Consider the following 26955-nt stretch of genomic DNA (forward strand, 5'->3'; position numbering starts at 1 on the left):
ATTTTGACTGACTGGTTCTTTTTAACAATATAATATCAGAGATTTTCTATCGGGTTTAAATCCGGACTATTTGCTGGCCAGTCTAAAACGGATATACGCTGTTCGCTTAGGAAACATTTGATGCTATTGGCCGTGTGCTTAGGGTCATTGTCATGCTGAAAGATCCAGGCTACAGGTAGGGAATCATTGTGTGCTCTAAAATATTTTTGTATTCCCATTGATCCATTGATCTTCAATCTTCCGAATGGCTTCAACTCCACATCCGGAAAAACACCCCTAAACTTTAATGTTACCGCCACCGTGCTTTTGACTATACTCCTTGTGTATTTATAATGAAAACCATTGTTTACAGGACGTTTAACATAGCGCTTTCCATCGGAATTTACCATATCTATTTTTGTTTCATCTGAAAATAACACTTTTTTCCATTCTCGTACCGTCCAATTAACATATTTTTAGCGAATAATAATCGCTTCTCTCGGTGTTGCTTGGTAAGAAGCGATACCCTTCGAGAGGTTTTTCCAAACTATTTAGCTTCCACTAATCTTCGGCGTATCAGTTTTGGCGAAATGTTTCTCGGGTCATTCATCAGGCGAAGTAACGTCACTTTTAATCTGGTTGGATCTTTTAATTGGGTCTTTTTTAGCAACACGAATGATTAGCGTGTCTTCTCTGGGAGAGGTTTTTCTTGGCCGAACTTGTCTAAGAACATTTTCAACAGTTCCATGTGTTTTATAATGATCAATTGCATTAAAAACTTTCTTAACAGAACAATTTGAATGCTCAGCTATTCTTCTGTACGCTCACTTATGATCTATATGTAAATTAACAATTATTGGCATAGTTGACGCGTCACGACTTTTATTTTTACCTATTTTGAACAAAATAAAATTTAGATTAAATTTTGAATTGCCGCCACAATATTAGAAAAAGCCAAGGAAGAAATGCTATTCTCCGATTTCCAAAAAAGAATGAACTGTGAATGCCCTTTTTAAAATGTTTCTAATTACTAATTAGGCGTCCAAGCGGCCAGTAACAGAAAATAAACTCCTACATGTGTAAGACTCATTTTGTAATTAAAAGTATATGTTTTAAATTTTAAGCATTTAATGAGTTTTTTATTTGAGTGGCTATATATGAACACCATTTTATATATAAATACACACACACACACACACACACGTATATATACATATATACACGCAAAACATTATGACTCATATGTTCTTAAATACCTAGTTTAGATTTGCTTATTACCAATTTACGCGGAAAGTTGCTGAATCAAGATATCGTCAGAGATACGTAATATACTTGTACCTTTCCAAGCCGATACGAAAAAGAGAAGATAACAGAACATTTTAATCTTAGACAGATACGAATGTGTCACGCGTCTTACTGAAAGGGGAGTGTCTTATCTTATCGCGTATTAATTGAGATAAATATGCGCTTCAAAATTTCCATGCCCGCTTATGGTGAACTTGCCACACATGTCGGAGTTTGGTTCCGGAGGTCCCAATCAGCTTGTTTTACTTTTAAAACGACTTCAACGAGAGGGACCTCAATACGGGGCAGATTTTTAAAATTACATTTCGCTCTCACAAATTTTATAATCTATACTTATATACTTATACTTATACTTATATAATAATATTATAAAGAGGAAAGATTTGTTTGTTTGTTTGTTTCGAATAGGCTCCGAAACTACTGGACCGATTTGAAAAATTCTTTTTCCATTAGAAGCCGACATTGTCCCTGATGAACATAGGCTACTTTTTTAAAAATTTTATTTATTTATTTTTTTTGGTTTCATGTGTGTTTTAATGTTTCCGAAGCGAAGCGAGGGCGGGTCGCTAGTAATATTATAAAGAGGAAAGATTTGTTTGTTTGTTTGTTTCGAATAGGCTCCGAAACTACTGGACCGATTTGAAAAATTCTTTTTCCATTAGAAGCCGACATTGTCCCTGATGAACATAGGCTACTTTTTTAAAAATTTTTTTTTTTTTTTTTGGTTTCATGTGTGTTTTAATGTTTCCGAAGCGAAGCGAGGGCGGGTCGCTAGTAATATTATAAAGAGGAAAGATTTGTTTGTTTGTTTGTTTCGAATAGGCTCCGAAACTACTGGACCGATTTGAAAAATTCTTTTTCCATTAGAAGCCGACATTGTCCCTGATGAACATAGGCTACTTTTTTTATTTATTTTTTTATTTTTATTTTTTGGTTTCATGTGTGTTTTAATGTTTCCGAAGCGAAGCGAGGGCGGGTCGCTAGTATAAAATATATATAAGATTTATTTTTCAAAAAAATCACTTGTTCGAAATACGTGTAAATATTCTTCAGATTCACGCCAAAATATATTGTTTAACCCATTGTACTAGCTCGGTTTGTATGTACGTACCTACATATGATTCGGTTTGCGTGTAACGGTATCTTTGAACGTTATTTTCACCAACTTTAAGGCATCCGATTAACTTGTAAATTTTCACACGTATCATTAACAGATGACAATACAATAATTTTATAATTTCGCTCTAATATACTGACCTGTATTAACAGGATAAAAAAAAAATAGAAATTGTTTGTTGCTTCGGTTCGCTTCTAAGCGTGTTCTTTGGTTTCGAAATTAAATGTTATTTACTGATGATAGCCAACGCTTCTGTAAAAAATTACGTAGTTTGCAACATAAAATATTAAAAAAAAAAAACATAATACGCTTATAATGTTTAGGTATCACGTTTTTTTAACATTTATTTTCTGCATAAAATAATTTACAACCTGCTTTATCAGCTTATCATTCCATTATGCATTATTTAGATAGTTTTCAAGTTAAAATTACAAAAGAAATCATTTACAGACAGACCACCCTAAATTTTGAACTTATGATATCACTATGAAAATTTTGACCTTTAAACTGATTTTGTTGGTTGAATACTTAGAATTCCAACCTAGTTTCAATGTAAATATTTTAATACCGGTTTTTATTTATTGTCATAAATTAAAGTATGATATTACAAAATAAGAAGATACAGGTATGCGACACCGGCCTTGACTTCTTAGAGCTACTCATATCCTAATTATTTATACACGTATATATTCTCTCCTCATTTCTATTATCATGTAGTAGTTCATGTTGAGAATTCGCATAAGTACCACCGTCTCGTCTATTTGAAGTCTGATGGATATGACAGCTCTTCTTAAAACGAATCTTCGGCCTAATGTCTCAAGGTTTTATTTGCTTAGCGGCGATAACGGGCTTAACATAAAGAATCTTGTAAATTATCAGATATGTTTAAATAATAATAAATAAATAAACAAATAAAAATGGTAATAACGTTCACCGCCATCGATCAATACAACCATTACGTTAAGCATGAAATATATTCGTTATGTTAAGATAAATTATGTGCATTAATTGAAATAAGACGTACAGTTCATTACATCACATACCGGTGTGCGGCGTGCGACTACATAGCCGATTATAGGTTCTACCGTAGCTATTTTTAACCAGAAATGCAGTCTTTCTTCGAGCGGGTTTCAAATGGAATGACATCGAAATTTCTAGATAGGTTTGCTCAAAAATTGTTGCATGTCTAGCACCAATTAAAAACTCATTAGAATTGACATTGGCGTAAATGATATTGGTATATTTGTAATACAGTATAAACTTTTGAAATACGGTCGACGGCTTGAAGTGCTTAATATTGGGTTACAGATAATTTATTTATATAGAACAGCAATTACGTGAATAATTTTAGTAGGCGATAAATAGACTTCGTAGAAAAACTGAAATTAAACTAAAATATTCCACTTTTAATTCTTACTATTTCAAATACAAAATTAAGTCGTAGCGTTTAATCCATTGTTCGGTTTCCCAGTGAAAACTAAAATTAGTGTACTTAGTTGTGTATCTTAGATAAGATCTCAAGATATTGCTAGTGCAATCGTCTACACGTCTCATAAAGGATAGTACAAGTACGTATTACTTTTTTATGATTGAAGGTTCACTGGTGGCCTAGAGGCCTTTCCAGCTTCACCAGGACAGGTGGGCGAGCAAAGGCTCAGCCCGGAGGGGTTAGATTAGTTAAGTTAAGCTGGGAGCACCTCCGAAGGAGACCTAACAACTTGAGAGAAGCTGCTTCGCGGATGAATCTGCTACCGGATCGGAATCGCGACCTGTTGAGAAGATCCGGTGAAAAACTCAGCGGGCTAATGCATGGGTTAGTTTGCACATCGAACTCTTTGTTGAGTTCGACGAGTACGGTTACCGGGGTCCCTAAGCCGGCACCTAGTGTTAGAGCTGAAGGCGTCTAATGCAAGGGTTATTGGATCTGATGGATCCGTAAGGACGTTTTTAGGACGTCGACGGTGACTTGCTCCTGCGTGATTCGGGGTGTAGTCAGCGATGGCAACGATAAGACGGTTATCGAAGTAACGTTCCGACGCTAATGTGTGTGTGACTTCATGTGTTTTCGGATCGAGTCGATGTCCAGTTCACAATAAATTCCAGTCGATAGTCCTCACGAACCGCGGAGCTCCGACGGCTAACTTGCAAAAACGAGATTGTAGGCATTTGAGGGTGTCTTTGTGCGTGCGGGTCGCGAAAGCGAACACCACACTTGTGTAAGTCATAACGGGTCTTATGCAAGTTTTTTAAAGTGTCACCTTGTTCCGAAGAGACATTTTACTCCGCTTACAGATCACAGCTTTAACAAACATTAAAGTACCGAAAAACGTTCACACGATACTTTGATACTTTTCTGTCTGTGATATATTCGACATGTCTTATAAAAAACACTGGTAGGTAGTGTGTCCAATCTAGTGTAGTGTGTACTCCTGTAGGCGGAAGCCTCCCCTGGTGAAGGTCACGGGGTGATCTGAGGGGGTCGAGACCACTCGGTGCTATCAGCAATCTAGCGCACCGTCGAGGAGTGACATCATTAGAGCGACCGGTTGGCTTTGCATCGCGCCCTGGCCTGGCTGGCTAATTCTGACCCAGCGGGATATCTTGCAATACCAGCCACATCTCCTGGGCGGCCTGAGGGGTCGCCAAACCGAAACGGCCGACGTTCTAGAGCCTTCATTTCGCCTCCAAAGCTCGTCGGCCGGGTGTCTAAAGTGAGCCGCGCGTCTGGTTGTAGGTTCGACCGTGGTAACCCTCTTACCCTGCCCAGGTTCTGACTTCGACGGAGATTGGACGCTTGGGCGAGAGTACAAGGTAGACATTTAGTGTACAGGGTCCCAAATACCAACCTCGGGCCCACGGCTTGATCGCAAAATCCCCGTGCTGTTCCAAATACTCTGGGCACCCCCTAGGTGCGAATATCTCGTAGGGAGTTCGGTTCCCGGCCCTAAAAAAAAGTGGATCATATAAGACCGCACGACTAGCTTTGTTCGTCTTGTGTATCTACCGCGAATCTGTTATGGGTGCCAATTAGCAGGGAACAGCCGTTGGACAATATAAATGAGACTTCGACCTTTATTTTCAAAGGTAGGTATTGTGGGTGGTATTCATACGAGTACTGGTTACCATTTAACACGAGATAAGCCATTTGTTTGTTTACCCGTCTATCTATACACATATAAATAAAATTGGAGTGTCTGTTTGTAATATTGAAATAACAGCTTTTTACTACATGCATATGAACATATATACGGTACATACACCAAAATGACATTTTTTACAATTTTTGTCTGTCTGTCTGTTTGTTCCGGCTAATCTCTGGAACGGCTGGACCGATTTTGACGGGACTGATAGGTAGCTGATAATATAAGGAGTAACTTAGGCTACTTTTTTTAGACTAGCTTCGCCCCGTGGCGTCACCCGCGGTACGAGAATAGCCGCGTGCAACATCGCGGGACGCAGCTATCAATAATAAAATTTAATGTTTCCGAAGCGAAGCGAGGGCGGGTCGCTAGTAGTAAATAAATCAAAATTAGCATATAAGAAAAAGTACTTGTTTAAAGAAATAAGAAAAGCCATAATGAAAAAGTACTTACCACAAATGCAACAAGCTTAAACTATATCAGTTTACTACTAGCCATAGAGTTGCGTCACCCAAAACATGCAGATTCATCGTCCCACAATCAATAGTATCATAACATCAGCATTGCTATGCGCATTATTTATACTTTTAGTTTCAAATCGATACTACCGTTAAAAGAACTTGGGCTAAAATTGTCCTCGTTTGTTTGGTGCTAGATTAGCTAATAAGATACAAAACTTAAACAATATAAATATACGTCCTCCGATATGCGGAACCCTAATATTAGGTGTTCACGTCCATAACGACCAATCCCACATCGGATTAAAACTGGAATAACTGGGTACATTGTGACCGGCCTTCGATGGCATAAAGATGCGCCTTTCATTCTTCGACCTGTTTAAATGTTTTTCTGAACAAATTTTAATACTGATACAAGTCATAAATCTTGATGTAGGTATTTTATTAAGATGTTATGTAAGACAACAATATTCCTTCGACATTCAAAATGTTATTTGGAAAATTCTTGCCAAACAGTATTGTTACAGCAGAATATTTCCCTACCACAAAAAAAACAAAGAAAATTTGAATGTTATAAATTTGTGAAGCTAAAAGTTGTATTGTTTTTTTTATTGCCCCTGTAGGCAGGCGAGCATACTACCCATCTGATGGTGAGTGCTTACCGTCGTCCATGGACCTCAACAATGCCATGGGCAGAGCCAAGCCGCTACCTACCAAACCTGATTTGACATAAATTCTTATACAGATTATCAGGTAGCTATTTTTGTACGGCAATCTATCATAAAATAAACGATAAAATGACATGAAGATGCATCTAATCTATATTTTATATTTACTAACAATCACGCCACGTTAACTGGTCCCGTGATAAGTTCGTAAAGAACTTGTGTTACAGGTACCAGATAACGGATATAAATGTAAGATTTTTATTATACACATACATATATTTAATATACATCCATAACCCTGGAAAAGACATTTTATATTTATCATACAAATATCTTCCCTTGGCGGGATTCGAACCCGCGACCCCTTTGTGTAGTGACCATGTCACTTACCACTACACCAGACGGCCGTTCTACAATTTAAATATCAGTGTTAAAATGCAAAATCTTTATATTTGATATGTTGTTCGATTATTTTAAGTTACCGATAATATAAAAAAAAATCGATCATTCACATATTCCCTTGGTTGTAGAACCAATTTTGAATGACATTCATTAATTTAGAACATTTGAGTGTAGTTTTATTTAATTTCAAATTTAATTATTGCAATCAGTGCAGATTGAGGTAAGCGTTTTTCTAATTAACTGAAGCTTAAAATTAACTGCAGTTTTCTCGTATATTGGATATTTCCCATCTCATTCGCATATGAAGATTAATGTTTCACTCATAATTCATAATTCACTTTAACTGGGCGTTAAAAAAGTCCATGAAGTATTTAGTCGTAACGTATTGAATACGTCAAAGTTTGAACGGAAAAATACTGGAAGAAAAGTGCACGAATCAATGCTCCAGCGACGGCGGCGCGGCGGCGGGCAGATGCGACGAACATTTTATCAGTTTAATTCTTCAATAGGTATTTCCTTTCGATATTCGGAGTGGAAAAAATTAAATTATTTTCACAAAATGAATAGTTCACATAATTTCGATTTGTAGATTTATTCTGAGAACTCAACGTGTGACTGTGTTAAATGTCATAATTCGTCATATATGTTTATTTTTAATGGTAAAATCTAAACATTTTATATTAAGAAAATCAAATATAGTCGTCGGATTGTCGTGGTCTCTTAACGGGGCACGGATCGGGCATCCCTCTGCCTGGACTGTGATCTCCTTGCAGAATAAGGCAAGTGGCTTGTAGCTGATGATTTGTGTCTGATGGATTGATGATGATGAGAGGATGAGTTCATGATACGGGGGCTCCTGCGTTGAGACACGGAGCACCCGTCTTCTTGCAGCTTCGTTCTTCTCTTCTGTCTACCGTTCACTCTTCTATGATGATATTTTTTTCTTTTTTTAATTCTAGCCAATCTCCTTTTTCGTTAGCGTCAGTCATTTCATTCTGCCGGACTATTAACAATGACTTACGATCTTAAATAGTAGCTGCGTGACCTCTGTACCATTTGAGTTTCTCACCTCTGATGAGCCTGTCTATTTACAACACTAACGAACGTTACGCACACATTGACAATAATTTTAATAATGCCTACGTGGTTTCTTATACCAATAAGGTATGCCGACAAAGAGTGCTTGCGTGTGTTAAGCTGTGAACACCTTTTGGAGTTAATGAGTTAATTAACTTCAACAGTATTATTCGCTCAGTCAAACAGTACATACGCTTCTGTTGGACTACTAAATCTAACACTTAATTGCTTAACTTAATTAGACGATCGATATTTATTTTCATCCGACTAATATTACCTTTAGTACATAGGTAATTGCAGGAATTCAAATACGCTGAATGGCTTTATAAATCAACAAAACAAAATTAAATACGTCGGTAAAGGGTTGAGTAGTGTTCTATGGATCTCAGACGGGTGCATTGAAAGATTTATATTGTCGACTAGCGAAAGAAGGCATGCGTTACATAACATAAATTTTTAACAAAAAAGAAAACCATCTTCAAGAGAAAAAATTATATCATCAACGCAGTCTAAGTCAATTAAATATTAATTATTAAGGATAACTCAATTTTTTTTTATCAGAAATTGATAACATTTAAACTCGAATTATGAGAAGCACCAGGTTTCAAATAAAAATTAAAAAAACAAAAACCGATACACCTTGTTTAAAAAATTTATGACGTAACACACACACAAAAATGTCGAATAGAGAACCTCCTCCTCTTTTGAAATCGGTTAAAAATACGTATTTTCGTTTAACAGTAACCCAAATACCCACTTATTTATGTGTACGGTGAATGTCTAACGATTACTGCGGCAGGGGCAAAGACCTCGCACATTTCGTCACTATACACAAACTATATGAAGACTAGGTCGGCCCCACTTTAAGACATCAGCCTATATGATGTATAAGATAATTGAAAATTATTCGGGAAACTCACAGTGGACTTTGCGTTATAAATTTAAAGAAATTTTCTTTTCAAGTGTCCACTTTCTAACATTTTTTTTTTAATCTTCTTTACGTCATTATATCATCATCTATCCTCCAGTGATCGAACGTCTAACAGACAAAAACAATATTGTAGGTATATTAATAAGATATCGACGAAAGTCTAAGTTCAGTCGATTAGTCTATACTAATATTATAAAGAGGAAAGATTAGTTTGTTTGTTTGTTTGTTTCGAATAGGCTCCGAAACTACTGGACCGATTTGAAAAATTATTTTTCCATTAGAAGCCGACATTGTCCCTGATGAACATAGGCTATTTTTTTTCTATTTTTTTTTTTTGTTTTTTTGTTTCATGTGTGTTTTAATGTTTCCGAAGCGAAGCGAGGGCGGGTCGCTAGTGCTATATAAATTTTAATTAACATTTATTAAAAGACCATAAAGAGTATCGTTGAAACTTGTTCCTTATTTATGACACCGTTCTTGATTTAACTATACGAATGAGCGTTAAGAGTTTCATGAAATTCTTTACGTAAGAGCTCAAGAAGTTTGTTTGTTTTTTTTCGTTTAGATTTATGTACGTCAGTGCACTCTATAAATAAACGGGACTCGTGGTTCAGTCAACTGTAGACCGCAAATAATCGAGTCGAGCATAAGAGATCATGGAGAGAATATTTGAGATCTAACACTTTTATTAGACTGCTTTATTCTAATACTAGCGACCCGCCCTCGCTTCGCTTCGGAAACATGAAATTTTAGAAACCTCAAAAATAACAGTATTTCTCCACTATTTAATGGATTTTATTATACATATAAACCTTCCTCTTCAATCACTTTATCTATGAAAAAAAACCGCATCAAAATCCGTTGCGTAGTTTTAAAGATTTAAGCATACATAGGGATAGGGATATAGGGACAGAGAAAGCGACTTTGTTTTATACGATGTAGTGATAATCCCAAAGGTAAATAAAAAAATACTGTACTATCTTAAATGATTCGACGCAATATTGATTTATCGAAAGTAAATTTTTGCAATCTCCGTGTCTCGCTGATTTGCATCACGTATGCGAAAAATCAATACAGCACAGACAGTATAGCAATGACGTATAAAAGTTTAAACTATTTTTATTTTGGGATGCGCAGCGGGTGTATAAACAGATTTGGATTTAATAGGTTTCAGTTTCCGCCGATTTAAATACATATTTTTAAATTGATTGAACGAGCGATAGATACCGCCTGTATTTACTGGTCGACCACGTCATTTCGGACCCTCCCGATCCACTAACGGTGCTTTTAGGAAACTCAAGCACCGGTCACCGTTCTCGTCGAACCCGTCGCTTGCGACGAAGGGCTCGACGAGTAAATTAACCCTCAGACACAGCCCACTGAGTTTCTCGCCGGATCTTCTCAGTGGGTCGCGTTTCTGATCCGGTGGTAGATTCTGCGAAGCACGGCTCTTGCTAGGGTTCGTGTTAGCAACGTTGTCAGGTTTGAGCTCACCTACTAGTTAAGGTTCCGCTGAAATAGCCTCTCAAGACTTAGCTTAGCTTAGCAATAGCTTAGGTAGGGAAAAAAAAAACTGATCAAAGTAGCCTATAGATATCACAACGTGAACGCTGCCACCCCTGAGGTGACACGAAATGCGAGATGAAGATTTCCATTGTATCGTACTCGTACAACTCCTCGAACCGTAATCCATAATTGTTTCGCCTCAGAAATAGACAGGATGGCGGTCAAGTAATTTTTTTCGTTCTGATTACACCGTAATTTTTTTTTTCGTCCTGATTACACAAAGACTGTATCAAATATACGTGAAGTGATGAAAATACTTGGTGAGGAAAATCCAAATGTGTTATGCGATCATATGATAAGATTTAATTACAGAGATAGCCAAAGGCAAAGCTCAGTCAGTACATGTTACTTCTTTCTCTGGCCTGTTTTTTTTGTTGTTAATTACGTGTATTATCTAAAAAAAACAAGCCTTTTTTTTATCAAATTTGTAATCCTGACCAAGATGACTCAAAGTAATGAAATTTTAAATGTCATCGATGATATGATAATTTAAGGTTATGCGTCATGATAATCGCTTTATCGTTGCCGCCGCTGAATTCTCTCCGAATCCTGCGTGAGCAGGAGCCAGTTACCTTCGACGCCTTAGATACGTCCCTATGGGACTATCAGATAACTCTTGCATTAGACGCATTCATTTCTAACATTAGGAGCAAGCTTAGGGACTTTGGTAACTCGGCAAAGAGCTCGACGTGCAACTTAACTCATAGATTAGCCCGCTGAGTTTCTCGCCGAAACATCTTAGCGGGCTTACTGCGATCATTCCGATCCGGTAGTAAATTTTTCGCGATACAGCTAGCTGCTCATGAGTTGTTAGATCTCCTCTGGAGGCGCTCGGGCGGCTGTTAGCAATCCCTTCCCTCCTAGCTGAGCCTAGCTCGCTTACCTGTCCTAAAGAAACTGAAAAGACCACCGGGCTAGCAGTAACCCTTCATTAAGAAAAAAATTACTTTTTGAGTTGTTTTTGTGAAGAGCGAAGTACAATTTATGATAACTAATTAACACATTAACAAATTTGATTTATTCTTTGTATAAAAAAATTTTTTTACACAAGTGTTTTTTAATAAAAGATGATTGTTAGCATTGTGTTTTCAGTTGAAATTAAAATTAAATGATATATTGTTATTTGCGTTAAAATTTCGAAAAAAAGTTGTCACCGCTAGCGTTTAACAGTTAATTCACACCTTAAATGCATACTTCTGTATACAAATTAGATACATTAAGTAATAATTTGTGCCATCACACTGTTTTCGAGTGTTCCAAAACGCGGAATTGATCTAACATATTAACAATAGTTTTAAAATTTGCTATATTGTTAAATGAAAGATATCTGTAAATCACATAATTGTCCGCCTGTAAGGTATGGTACTAAACGTGCTAAAAATATATGACTAAATTTGAAGCACACATGAATTACAGGAAGGTGGAAAAAAATATGTTAAAAGCAATACATATTTCTTATGGCTACTTACTTCACGTTATTTGATTGACTAAGATCAATGAGAAATAAACCAAATATTTTGTTAACACTTTGACTGCCGCCATGGTCATGTATTATAAGAGGCCACTGTTTCTCAAGTAACGTCTTGATAAGCGGAAGCTTAAACTTTTCGCGATTGCAAAAATTAACGGAAAATTTACTAGTAATACATTTTTATTATATAAACAATAAAGATAACAAATAAAAGTGTATATACCTAGTCAGGTCATAAGTATTGTCACACAGTAAAAACTTTTCTTTTAGAATGCTGGCCTCAAAAAAGTTTATTGAATTCGAATTTCGAACTGTTCATGAAAATAAAAATGTATACTTTTAGAATTTTACTCATTTTTAAATATGGAGTGGACGCTTAAAGAAGACCGTGTTGCAGTTATTGCGCTGCATCGTTGCGGTTACGCGCCAATTCAAATTTTTAACATACTGAAAAATTTGAATATAACCAAAAGATTCGTTTATCGTACCATCAAACGATACAATGAAGACTCTAGTGTAGATGACAGGTCAAGAAGTGGTCGCCCTCGGTCTGTTAGGACTCCAGCAGTGATAAAAGCTGTGAAGGCGCGAATTCAAAGACATCCCAAACGTAAGCAGAAACTGTTGGCCTTTCAGATGGGGTTAAGCAGAACCACGGTCAAAGGGGTGTTAAATGAAGACTTACGGCTTCGGGCATATCGAAGAAAAACAGGACATCGTTTGAATGCTCGTCTAATGGACCTGAGACTGAAAAGATGCCGCGCTTTGTTGAAGCGGTACGCGGGAAAAAAATATCGGGAAATTCTTTTTTCGGATGAAAAAAATTTTACCGTAGAAGAGAGCTACAACAAACAAAATGATAAGGTGTACGCACACAGAAGTGAAGAAGCGAGCAACCGTATTCCGCGTGTCCAACGAGGTCATTTTCCATCCTCGCATGGTATGGTTGGGAGTTTCTTATTGGGGCTTAACAGAGGTACATTTTTGTGAGAAAGGTGTAAAAACAAATGCAGTTGTGTATCAAAATACAGTCCTGACGAACCTTGTGGAACCTGTTTCTCATATCATGTTCAATAACAGGCACTGGGTATTCCAACAAGATTCGGCGCCAGCTCATAGAGCGAAGAGCACACAAGACTGGCTGGCGGCGCGTGAAATCGACTTCATCCGGCACGAAGACTGGCCCTCCTCCAGTCCAAATTTGAATCCGTTAGATTACAAGATATGGCAACACTTGGAGGAAAAGGCGTGCTCAAAGCCTCATCCCAATTTGGAGTCACTCAAGATATCCTTGATTAAGGCAGCCGCCGATATTGACATGGACCTCGTTCGTGCTGTGATAGACGACTGGCCGCGCAGATTGAAGGCCTGTATTCAAAATCACGGAGGTCATTTTGAATAAACTTTAGTGTCATAAGAATCTATGTTTTGTTAAGTTCATTTTGGTATATGAATGGTTACATAATGAATAAACTTGTTTCAATTATTTTACATTAAACATGTGACAGAATATATGACCTGACTAGGTATTATGGGTACGTTAAATAGTTTAATATTTAATAATATGCATTTTAATTCGTTGTTCGTAGGTATTTGTTTCATAATCCATATATATAAAAATGAACTGCTGTTCGTTAGTCTCGCTAAAACTCGAGAACGGCTGGACCGATTTGACTAATTTTGGTCTTGAATTATTTGTAGAAGTCCAGAGAAGGTTTAAAAGGAAGATAAATATAAAAATGCTCGGAATTAAATAAAAATAACAATTTTGCTTTTCCTTCGATGTGTCCCCCGTCGGACGGATTCCTTATGTTTGTTTTAATTTTATTTAATACAAAAGTTTAGGTCTTTTATTTATCGATTGAGGCACTACGAAGTCTGCGGGGTCAGCTAGTCTGTAATAAAAATTCAGCGGCTTAATCTTGCATGCATACTATGATAAACAATACTGACTTACTGCAATTTATTGCAACTGCTTATTTATTAAAACGATCATGTTACATTAAATCATTAATCACTACTAAAAAAACAGTAAATCTAGACTTAAACTTACACAATAAGTAAACAAACAGCTGATTGAAGTAAATCTAAAATGATTAATTGTTCATGATGAGAAATAAAAGAATAATATCATGAATCACACAACAAAATGTTCTCTGTGTACCTATATAATATATGATTTGATGCTAACTCAGTATCTAATTCGCATTACTCTTAAACAATGTCGTCAAAACGTAAAACTTCAAAAGAACCTTTAGATTATTTGAAGGCGTACGTTACATGTATTTACATAGAAACGTTATTATAATATCTACGTATGTCAATAACCTTATTGCCACAGAGCATTCATTATAATATGGTATTACGGACAGTACCAAAACCTTTTTGTATGGAACATTTGATGTGTTTTTTAAATATTTTTTCTCTTATCGTTGTATAGTATTGTTTAATTTAAAAAAAAGCTATTATTAATTAAATTACATTTACCATGTGCGTCAGAATTCTATAATGCCATCCCGTGACATTAATCTCGTGTAATTTTCTAGTTAATAAAATCTACGATGTCAGACTGCTAAATAATTAATTAAGATTAATTAGATCAATGTCATTGGTCTCCATTTGAAAACATGCGATAATGATGGATATAACCGTTTTTGGTAAATTTTGGTACATTTTTATTTTGTTTTTGATACTCATACGAAATTTATAGAGTTAGATGATCTTATAACATTTGCCTGTCCGAGTATTTATCAGAAAATATATAAATATAGCGTCCCTGGGCGTCGCAAGCCACTTTCACTACCTCTCCCTCATGTTGTATTGTATTTATATTTTAACTACCTAGTTCTTAACTTAAGAACTAGTTATTTTGAACATCGCATGCCTGTACAGGTGGATACCACCACCTTGCTTTTCTGCGAAGTGTTGTCCCAATGCATTTAAGACTTAAATATCATGGATACTATATTTGGAACCTTTTGATTTTTGAATTTTTTATAAATTGGGTGTTGAATTACTCAAATATTCTTTTTGTTAACAGACGCATGTCTTCGGTGCCAGGGTGAGAGCAAGAAGGACTCATACGGGAAGCAGGATTGTGTGGTGGTTTGGGGCGAGTGTAACCATAGCTTCCATTTCTGCTGCATGTCTCTGTGGGTAAAACAGAACAATAGATGCCCGCTCTGCCAACAAGAATGGTCCATACAGCGTATGGGAAAATAAAGTACGCTTTGTATTAAATCACACGAAATAAAGAAGCAGATTTGTAAAATAAATTGCATTTTCATTATTACAGTAGACAAGACAAAAAAATAGGAAGCTAGAGAATGCAACCTTCGCTGCATAAAGGTTATATTTGTATCGTCATGCACACACTGACACTTATGTTTTACTGAGACATTTTGCTAGGAATAAAACTACTAACTTGATGAATAAAATTATGAGTTGTTTTTCGATTATCCGATTTTAATCATGTAACAAAATAACTGATAGGCTGATTAAATTACAGATGTTTAAGTAAAATAATTGAATTATATCACTTAGCACTCAGTCAAATCGAATTTACTTGATTGATAACTTTTGTTTGAATAATAAAAAAAACAGCCTTGAGAGCGTATTAAATTAAAAACCTTACTGAGTGTAAACTGAATTATTTTATATACAAGGCCGTAACTTTTAATTTGTTGATTTTGTAAGTATTTTGTTAATGAAAACGAATTTTACACGTAAACTATTAAATCAACTCCTAATGAAAAATCGTTAACCAAATTTACAATTTTATGAAACAACTTCAAATAAATAAGGAGTTTCAATTAGGTGCTATATTTTTGTTCATGCTATGCATTAATTCACTTATGTATCTACAGTAAAATTTTCATCTGTTGTTGATACAGCTATATAATTGTCAATCCACTTTACCCGTCACTATAAGTCTTTCCATAGCTCTCTCTCTCTCACTCTCTCTAAAGTGGATGGAAGACGATCCATAGGTCGAAGCCGAAAAAGATGGAGTGACCAAGTGTCCGAGTATCTGGACATGAGACTGAGCCACGCACATCACTGCGCCCCTGACCGACATAAGTGGCTACTAATTATAAAAAAAGGTCACAGGCGGGCGCATCACGATGCTCACCAATGAGCGGTCGACTGAAGGAGGAGGATATAATTGTCAAACGATAAATAAAAATCTAAAACTAAACCTTACTCTTCACAAGTAAACCGATAGTCGATATTTTAGTCTCGGATTAGTGCAACTGTTAAATATATGCAAAGAAAGTAGAATTCCATTAGCGTGAGTTTTTCCGCGCCTGCGCTGTCTGGAAAACAGTTCGAATTAATATGGAATGTCAATAAAACAGTGCTGACAGAGATTGAAAAATACGAAGCTATGAAATTAATTTCTATTTGATAATATGAACAAATTTACTATAGGTATGGACTTTAAATGTCGTTTCTTTGTTTTTACAGGTTAGTATAGTAATGGTCACAGTTTAGTATGTACAATTACATTTCAATAAAAACAAATAAAAAAAAATATTTTAAGAGAGCAACATGTTAAAGTCTTAGTAAATATTAGTCTTATTTGAACATGACAATAATGACTAGCATTATGTAATATAATCACGCATTGCAGATCCATTCATTATTAAAATGATATTGAGACAGCATCTACTTGATTGCATCATGAACCTCTTAATTAATCTATTGTTCTTAATGTTAGGTAATCGAGTATTTAGTATACCTATGGCCATATGTATATACATTACAATAATTACAATATACATTACAATTGAGGATTAACTTTTGTACTTGGCTCAATCTCTTGTGGTACAGAACCGATTCTAATTAATCATTTTTATTTATTTATTTAAGTTCTTCGTATCTTCTGTACCTAGCGAGAAAATCCTAACTTCAGGCCTTCAGTTGTAGGACATTTATCATATAATTTATTAATAAAACTGATCATATTCGTAAATATTAAAACTAGCTTGATTTTCAAGTAAATCAGGAACTTCAAATTAAGTTAAGTTTTATGACCACGTTTCTTTATTAGATTGTTAAATTTATTATATAAAACAGGAAAATGCAACTTGTTTCAAGGCCTTTAATATAATTCATTAATCAAGTATTGAAATATTTTGTCTAATTAGGCCAAACTAAATTCCCTAAATTAAAATATTATTCATAGTTTGTTTCATGATCTTTTTATAAATAGTTTCAGGATATTAAATAACGAATCTATATAATAAATATAAGTTTAAATATAAGTTGAATGCTATGAATCTCTCAAAATGATGAGTTATTAAACATAGAAGGAGTTTTTCTCAGTGGTCTATGATTATGTACATATGTAGGTAGGTACGTATATGATTTTACTATTGCCAGAATACTCTTGCTACAATGCATGTTTTTTACCATAGGCAGAGTAATATCGAATTGCTCCAAAGACCGCAATTCATACAATGATCTAGATATATTTTCAATGTTAAATCAATGGACTGAAGTCTCCAGATGATTTAATTACTAAGTATGAACGTAGATACAGCAATAAAAGCTGAATACAATTTTGTTGCTTATTAATTTCACAAAACTGCGTATTAAAATATTGTGTAAAAAATACCTATATAAAAAATAATGGTTATAAAAAAAAGTGTACAATAATCAAGTAGCTGTGTACAATGCTCTGAAATTGCTGAATGCTCTGAAACTTGAGTCTGTGTATTTTTTTTTAAATCTTATTCCTGCGTTGACTTCTCATCGTTGATTTGGTAGTTTTCTTCAATCAATCGACTAAGAATAACTACATTTTCCTCGGTTTTCACAGTTGAGAGCTGACCGACGAGAGATGAATTTCATCATAAAGATAAACTTGGATACAATTAAATTCTGCATATCATTACCATTAGGTGTACAAGTGGGATATTCCTTGTAATTTATCAGGGGCTGGTGAGATTTAGACTTTTAATATTATTTTTAAAAACTGTCTAATAAGTTTTCCTGGAAAGTTTATCTTTTAATTTTTTTCGGATATAAGGTGAAAATCACAGGGCACTTCGAAAAAATTAAATTTAATTTATCAAGTTATGGGTTCATAAGTGGTTCATAAGGGCTCAACGAAAAGTGGTTTGAATACGTATTTATATCACTATGTGTCGAGTTTTAGGAACAGAATTCTTAGAGGCCGATCTGAGCTTCATTGTTGACCTTCATCTCTAGTGGTTGTATATTTTAAAAAAAAACACATTAGTGGACACCTCGAAACATGCAAGCGTGATTGTTTGATAAGTACTAGATCAAAGAAACCTTGAAACAAACGACTGTCAATTATGTCAATAAACGTTGCTCAAATATATAATATTCATTCATATATAATTCATTGCTTCACAACATTCAAATATCTATTAGTCACAAGAGTAGCTTCTGACTACATGTCCGAACATATATTATCATGATATTACTAGTTTTTATACGACTCCAGTAGCAGCTCTTTTAAATTATAAATTATTATATATTTAAAGTTTGTAGACTTGAAAAAAGCGTATTATATAGTATATAGGGTTCCCGGTGAGCGGTTCTGTGGCGGAGCATGAAAATGAAAGCAGTGCCTGGGAAATACCGGTGGCTTGTTCGAGCTGTGTACGGTAGAACTAGTACTTATATACGCTCCGCAGCTGGGGACACCGACGAGTTCAACGTGGCTGTAAGCTTACACCAGGGATCAACTTTAAGCTCTTATGTTTTCATCCTAATAATGGATGCCCTAACATCGGACATACAGGAGAAGGCGCCCTGATGAAATGCTGTTCGCCGACGACCTTGTTCTCGTTGGAGAGGAAGGGCCTGAGGTACAGAGGAGACTGGCAAAATGGAAATAAAGGTTTGAAAGTGTGGGTTTGAAGATCAGTCGAACAAAAACCGAGCCAATGCTCTGTGATTTTGGTGGTACTTCAGAATTCACGCCAATCGCCTTAGATAGTGAATCACTGTCAGCCCGTTCCAACTTCAAGTACCTCGGCTCTATACTCCAGAACGAATAGCAACTTAGACCGTCACGTAGCGATCCGAAAAAAACGCTGATTGGGTGAAATGGCGACAGGTCCTTCATACTAGGACGTCTCTACCCGATGATATGCAGGCGAAGTAAAATGTCCCTTAGAAATAAGGTGACACTCTACAAAACTTGCATACGCCCCGTCATGACCTATGCAAGTGTAGTGTTCACTCACGCGGCCCGCACTCACCTAAAATCATTTCAAGTCACACAATCCCGTGCCCCGTGGTTCGTCAGGAACGTCGACCTCCATGACGACCTGGACTTAGAGTCCATCAGTAAGTATTTACAGTCGGCGTCGATGCGCCACTTCGATAAAGCGGCACGACACGAGAACCCTCTCATCGTGGCCGCCGGTAACTACATTCCCGATCCTGCGGAAAGAATGGAAAGCAGTCGACGTCGCCCCAAACACGTCATCTCGGATCCTCCCGATCCACTAACGGTGCTTTTAAGTACCTCAAGCACCGGTCACCGTTCTCGTCGAAGCACGGCCCTTGCTAGGGTTCCCGTTAGCAACGTCCTCAGGTTTGAGCCCCGTGAGCTCACCTACTAGTTAAGGTTCCGCTGAAATAGCCTCTCAAGGCTATCAGCTTAGGTAGGAAAAAAAAAGTCGACAGGTCTCTGCAACAGCATGTGGGCGTAGAATGCCCCTTAAGCTCAAGAGGAAAATTTACAAAACGATCAATAGACCTGTCATGCTGTATGGATCTGAATGTTGGGCGATGAAATTAAAGCTTGAAGAAGTGAAGCAGAGATGCGAATGTTGAGATGGATGTGTGGAGTGACAAGAATGAACAAGATAAAGAATGAGTATATCAGTGGAAGTATGAAAGTACTCCCAGTGATTGATAAATTAAAGAGCGGACGGTTAGCGTACATTAAGAAGATATGGATGGAAGCCCACTGAGTTTCTCGCCGGATCTTACAGTGGGTCGCGTTTCCGATCCGGTGGTAGATTCTGCAAAGCACTTCTCTTGCTAGGGTCAGTATTAGCAATACCTCCGGTCTGAGCCCCGAGAGCTTACCTACACGCTAGGGTAACTTTGGTATAGCCTCTTAAGGCAATCATAATAGGCACGAAATAAAATTGAGTGTGTGAGTGAGACGATATGAGGGAAAGAGTAGTAGTGTGGAGAATGAAATAGAAAAATTAACTGTACTGGCCCCACCTAGTGGGAAAAGGTGGAGACAAAGAAAGAGAAGAGAATAAATTATGACATTAACGGTGGAAGTTAATGCATTTGAATAATACATTATTTAAAATGCTTTTAAAAAAATTTTACAGTCAAATTTTTGTGACTAATTATTTTAGAATACTTGATCAGTTTCCTTGTTAATACCGATACACTATCAATTTATTTAAACGACATTGTTAATCATTTATTTAGTTAGATACATAATTCAAATACGTTGCGGATACAAAAAAAGAAACAAATCACGTCCAAGCCTCTATGACAGATTTTATAAGTACAAAGCCGATACGATAGTTGGCAACCTGAACAATTCGGATACGAAATGTCATTCCTGGATTGTTTATCAGTTGCCACACTTGAATAGCATGTGACGTTTAAAGTGAACTGAACAAACACGTCTGACCACACCCAGCCGGGCCTCCGCGTCCAACCAATCGCTAGCTTCCAGCGCAAACAGAAATCAGCACTTTCATTACACGGAATGCAGATAACCTTACATCGAAATATGTATTCTATCATTCGTTTTGATAAGTTAAAATGTATCTTTACCACTAAATTCGACAAACACTTTATCGAAATTTCCCCGAATGTTTATGTAGGTTTAGATTATTACACAATCTATTGTAGGTGTTGAGTCGTCTATATGAGTAATCCACGAAGGCGTGGCACAATGTACCTAACTAAATAACGGGCTGAGTTTCAAAAATTAATGCGAAATAAGCAATTGGTATATATTTAAACTCATTGATTTGGCATAATAAAGTGCGTTTATTTACACATACAGGTCAGCAATTGCGTTATTTAAATTCTTGGAATAGCATATACAATACAAAACGAAGTGCAAACAAGACTGGGTTGAAGTATGTACGTCTTACAATGCAATTTTATAGAAGATTATCATTACATTTAATTGTTTTATTATAAAATTATTTTATTATAAAACAATTAAATTAGAGGGGGAAAAGGTCGACCGAAGAAGACATGGATGGAGTGTGTGAATGGACGATACGAGAGGGAGTGAGGGTTGAGTTGACGGCTGATAGAACAGAATTGAAGAGAAAAATTTGCTGTGAGGACCCCACCTAGTGGGGTAAGGTGAAGAAAAAGAAGAAGATTATAAAACAATTCAATGTAGGGATAATCTTCTTAGTTTATTGGTATATATGTATGTAATAGGGTCAGTAATCAATCTCTTATATTCCTTGATTTTACAATCAAAACTGAGGTAGCTTCTTATAAAATAACGTACGGAGAACTTTGATGTTATGGGTAAGACAATAGATTTTTTAATGTTGGTACAAAAACGGCAACAAATAATTAGTCTCGGCAAAATATTTCTTGCAATTCAATAACCAACTGAATAAAAAATGTTGACGTCAAATGCTAATGTTTTCAAGGCAGTTGAACGTAATTTACTGTTTATTTAAGTAATAGAATGTTAATCTTAACTCAACTTTATTGAGTGATCTTAATCAAAGCGCATTATGTTTCAATTTTCATCTTTATCTATCGCTGATAATTAAATTTGAAGCATCTCATACTGGTTTTAATTTTTCGAGTGGGATGATATATGTATGTGATGAAATGATTGTGATTTTCTATTTAATTTTTGCTATTCGAAAGCAATAATGTTATTTCAGACTTTGAACGATTCACATTACAGATTTCCGTTCAAATAACAAACAATGAATAAATGTTTATGCAACAAAAGTCTCGAGTGCTGTTGGTATCTCATTTGACGCTAACCAAGTCTGCTAGAAAATTCGATGTGTTCTCGACTTGGTTCGAAGATGAGTTAAGCAAAACGATACATGTGTTCAATGTTGTTGCTGTCTGAAGTGTAACAAGAACTACACACATACGTCGAGTAAGTCAACGACACGGGTGATTTTGTTTTTGTAGCCGTATGAATTTTTAACATTTTTTTCTATTTTATTTATTTTTTCCTCCACCTATTTACTGGTAGCCTAAGAGGCTATTCCAGCTATGCCCGGACGGGTAGGTGAGCTCACGGGTTCAACCTGAGAGAATATACAAACCTAGGCCTACCAAGGACAGTGCTTCGCAGAATCTACCACCCGATCAGAACCGCGGTTCACCTTATTGCTAAGTCTGCTTCTATGATTTTAACTGAAAATTTCGTGTCTGTCAAAATGATGGTACTATTGCATAATCTACGGTTATATTAACATTTATAGCAATCCGTGGAATAATAGAGACGTGAAAGTTAAGCAAACCAGCAATTCACTTTCACATTTTATATGAAGTACCTACTGCAAATTTCTTGCTCGTTTGCTCTTTTATAAATATTCTAATTAAATCAATAATTACCTATTTCTTTACTTCGAATAGCGTGTGGTAGTTGGTAGTGCCGTCGCGCGGTTACCAACACGGTCCAGTGTGTTGTTTTAGATTTTGAAGAAAGCTTAACGGTATTATGCCCTACTCAATTAAGAAATATATCGGATATTGGGATTTTTAGACCGGTTGCTTTAAAACTTATGTAGAAGACGCATAGATCAAATTGTCATACAATTTTTACATATGTAAGGTACATACAGTAATTACGCAAATAAAATATAATTTGGCTGGTTTGAATTTTTAATACACGATGCTATTCCTTCACCGTGGAAGTCAATCGTGAACGTCGTAAGTACGTATTTCATTAGAAAAATTGGTCCTTACCTGCGGGATTCGGACCCCTTTATATCACTAGATACGAATGCACCGGGCTCTTAACCTTTAGGCCACGACGACTTCGACGACGAGATGCTTAATTATTGAAAATAATAATTATTTTGACAGCTGACATTAAAAGAATATTAACTAACATTATTAATTTCTTTAAGCCTTCCAACAGAAGATTGATTTCGAGTATTTGTTCAAAAATCTGTTTTTCCCCTAACTATTCGCTGGTAGCATAAGTAACTATGGCAGATTCGCATGGCTTGATAGGTTATCTCACGGGCCTCAACCTAGGAGGAATTGCTAATACTACCTACCCTACCTGCCCTAGGACCTACCCTAGCAAAAGGAGTACTTCGCTGAATCTGATTTCGAATCGAAATCATGACTCACTGAGAAGATCCGGCGAGCATCTCAGTGGGTTGTGTCAATGGGATGTTGCACATCTGTGCGTATTCGTGATATCATGCGATGCATCGAACAATTGACGAGTTCGACGAGAACGGTGACCGGTGCTTGGAGTGCAGTAAAAACACTGGCAGTGGATCGGAAGAATCTGATAGGACGTGCCAAAAACCCGGAAGGCGTCCTATACGCCGTATTTATAAATTAAAAATTTGATTTTGTTTATGAATTTATTCAGTATTCCCAGATACAATTAACTACATACCACTATGAATAGTGTCTGCATTCTTATTTTTTATTAAAAAGACTGTTTGTTTTTCTTTGTTTCTCTTGGGAGTTTTATTTGTCGATCCACTCTATAATAATATTGATTAATAATAATAATCAACATTTGGTTTTGACTAGTTTTCTTAGTCATGGCCAAGGTGTTTGCTATCTTTTGACGGAATCCAGAAATATTCGATGCAGAGTATCCAGCTCATTTGTTTTAATAACAAAACCATGACTAACGTTTCTTTAAGGATGAATTGTTTTATAATACTGCGTTCGTGCCCTAATGACTGACCAAAAGTCCATCGGCAAATCACCAAAAAGAGTAAATTGATATAAATAAATTAAGAAAAAAAAAAACTTGCCGCCAAAGGCCCGCATTGGTTAGCCCGTATTTGCAACTGGTGTTTGTCACAAAGTGTAAACACTTTCTAGTTTGAAAGGTAAAACAGCTGCATTTTGAAATTTCAACTTGATATCATAAAATGGGTTAGCGTCAAATTCATTCATGCCATCATTTTATTGGGCTCATGGTAAACAGATAAGTCGCGGACTCGGCCAGTTCATTGTAACAAAAAATAGTCGTCTAGTTTCTAATTGAAGATCACGTCATAAACTCGTTGATTTTTCCTTATCCAGCGAATAAAATATCAGATTTCGTTGCGATGTACATATTTTTTATGAATAAACTAAGTTTTTTTTATTTTTTTTATTGCTTAGCTGTGTGGACGAGCTCACAGCCCACCTGATGTTAAGTGGTTACTGGAGCCCATAGACATCTACAACGTAAATGCGCCACACACCTTGAGATATAGTTCTAAGGTCTCAGTATAGTCACAACGGCTGCCCCACCCTTCAAACCGAAACGCATTACTGCTTCACGGCAGAAATAGGCGGGGCGGTGGTACCTACCCGTGCGGACTCACAAGAGGTCCTACCACCAGTAAAAAGTAAAAGTCATATTTAGTTAAAAAATTAATATAACTAGTGCACTAATTACCAGAACTACACCTACGAAGCTTTTAAGAACATTCTATTTTCGTCGGTCGTGTGGCTACATTCCTGAATACCGCGTAAGAAAATTATAAAGACGAGTTATGTAGTTCATCAAGAGCGTACGTAGATAACTAAGCGCCGCTGAGTTTCTCGCCGGATCTTCTCAGCGGGTCACGATTCCGATCCGGTAGTAGATTCATTCGCGAAACAATTGCTCTTGAGTTGTTAGGTCTCCTTCGGAGGCGCTCGGGCAGTTGTTAGCAAATCCCGCCCCTCTTGGCTGAGCCTTTGCTCGCCCACCTGTCCTGGTGAAACTGGAAAGGCCTTCGGGCCACCAGTACACTTGAAATCATAAAAAAAAAAAAGATAACTAAATAAAAAATCTATTTTTTTAAATTCCAGTTGAATATTATTTCTATTACTGATAAGTTACCTAGCTGTTCTTACATATTTGTTATATAAGAGTATGAGATTTTTATAAATTTCTAGTACCTTAGTAATTACCTAGTAATTATTTCTTGATTTTTTCTTGATCTTTTATTCCTTTTCCGTTTTTTATAAACCTATTCATACATTCTAGCACTTATCAGTTGACTGTTTGTTAGGTGTTCTTGTTTCCCTTAAAAACGTTATGATACAGAGTAAACTCCAGTTGAGGTAGCAAGTTCAAATCTTATATATAAAAATGAATCTGTGTAATGTATGTAGGTACGCGCATAACTTGAAAACACCGGCAACAAATTGGATAATTCTTTTTTTGTTGCGTTTTTTATTGTCAGCAGAAGGTTCTTAAGAAAGAAATAATTAACAAAGTTGCGTTCAAAATTAGAATAAATAATGACCATATTAAATTTTCTAACAATTTTCTAACGTAACCTTATGACGTTTGACATAATTGACAAAATGCAAGCTGCAAATATTGTAAAAGAGGATGTAAAAAAGTGTAAAAAACTGAATATCGTTTAAAACAAATGTATAAAAGAAAATTCAATAAAATCAATAAGAAATTATAGTCCCCGAAGCGATGCGGGGGGTCGCTAGTAGTAATAATAATAAATGAAAAATCTAACAAAAAGTAAACGAGACTAAGACAAAGATACATGCACAATGGTGGCTGTATCAGACTCAGATTAAGTATCATGTAACTAAAAAACAAAATAAAAATGTATGTTTATAGCTTTTTAAACCTTTACCACTTCTATAACGTAATGAAGATAATGACAATTTCGCCATGCTAGCTTAGATCGACCCGTTGTTATAAGACCAATATATTACATTAGCTAGTAAATTAATTCATAAGTTCACATTCTCATTTAAATGCTATTTACGTCATTATCCAATTCTGGCAACAACAGACACCGAGTAATCGTGAGTGCGCAGACAATTGACAAGCTAAGATCCGCATTTGGCACTGTAAACTGCAAAAAAAAATACACAAAAAAACATGACATATTGGCTTGAAGCCGGAAAGACAGCTTCAAAATACTGGTTTGACAAACTTCGTACGCGTGATATTGGAAGGTGACTTTTTCCACAGGCAATTTTCGTAGTTCATACACTCGTTGTTTAAAAGGCGAACGAAATATGTAAGAAATGATACGTGTAAAGCGCGAAATCAATTCCATTGGTATGAATTTAAAAATAAGAAAATTACTTTAAGCGCATACGTTAATTAAATTTTATTTATTTAATTAAATTATAATTAAAAATTACGTAAATATTGTTCTTTTATTGTATGCGATATTTTGTAATTTATGGAGTGTCTTTCTTACAGAAGATCACAAGAAATATGTGTTTGTAGCAAAAAAAATTGTATGCTTTATGGCTTGCATTTGGATTGTTTGAAGAAGAAAAAAAACTAATATTGATGAAAGTATTGCTTTTCCTGTTGTGATCTAAATAGAAATTATTTAATTAAAATTAAAGAACTCGTATTATAGAAATAATGAATATTTATTCGACATTAGATTTTTTTATTGCATTTATGAGTGGACTACCTCACAGCCCACCTGATGTTGAGTGGTTAATGGAGCCCATAGACATCTACAACGTAAATGCCGCCACCAACCTTGTGATATGAGTTCTAAGGTGTATATAGTTACTACGGTTGCCCCACCCTCAAACCGAAACGCATTACTGCTTCACGGCAGAAATAAGCAGGGTAGTGGTACCTACCCGCATGGACTCACAAGAGGTCCTACCACCAGAAATTTCGCAAATTATAATTTTGCGGGTTTG

The 26955-nt window shown here is 35.9% G+C and overlaps 1 protein-coding gene across 1 annotated transcript in view; it reads left to right on the top strand.

Annotated features, from left to right (window-relative positions):
• Roc2 (Regulator of cullins 2) overlaps positions 1-15389 on the top strand; it is a 37711-nt gene extending 22322 nt beyond the window's left edge. Inside the window, exon 2 of the mRNA XM_089727374.1 lies at positions 15155-15389. Coding sequence (XP_089583500.1) covers positions 15155-15336 — 182 coding nt within the window. The 3' untranslated portion in view covers positions 15337-15389. The remainder of the gene's footprint in view (positions 1-15154) is intronic.
• Positions 15390-26955: the final 11566 nt, after the last annotated feature.

This window comes from Bombyx mandarina, chromosome 05, assembly GCF_030267445.1.
Source record: "Bombyx mandarina strain Sakado chromosome 05, ASM3026744v2".
Classification (NCBI taxonomy): Eukaryota; Metazoa; Arthropoda; class Insecta; order Lepidoptera; family Bombycidae; genus Bombyx; species Bombyx mandarina.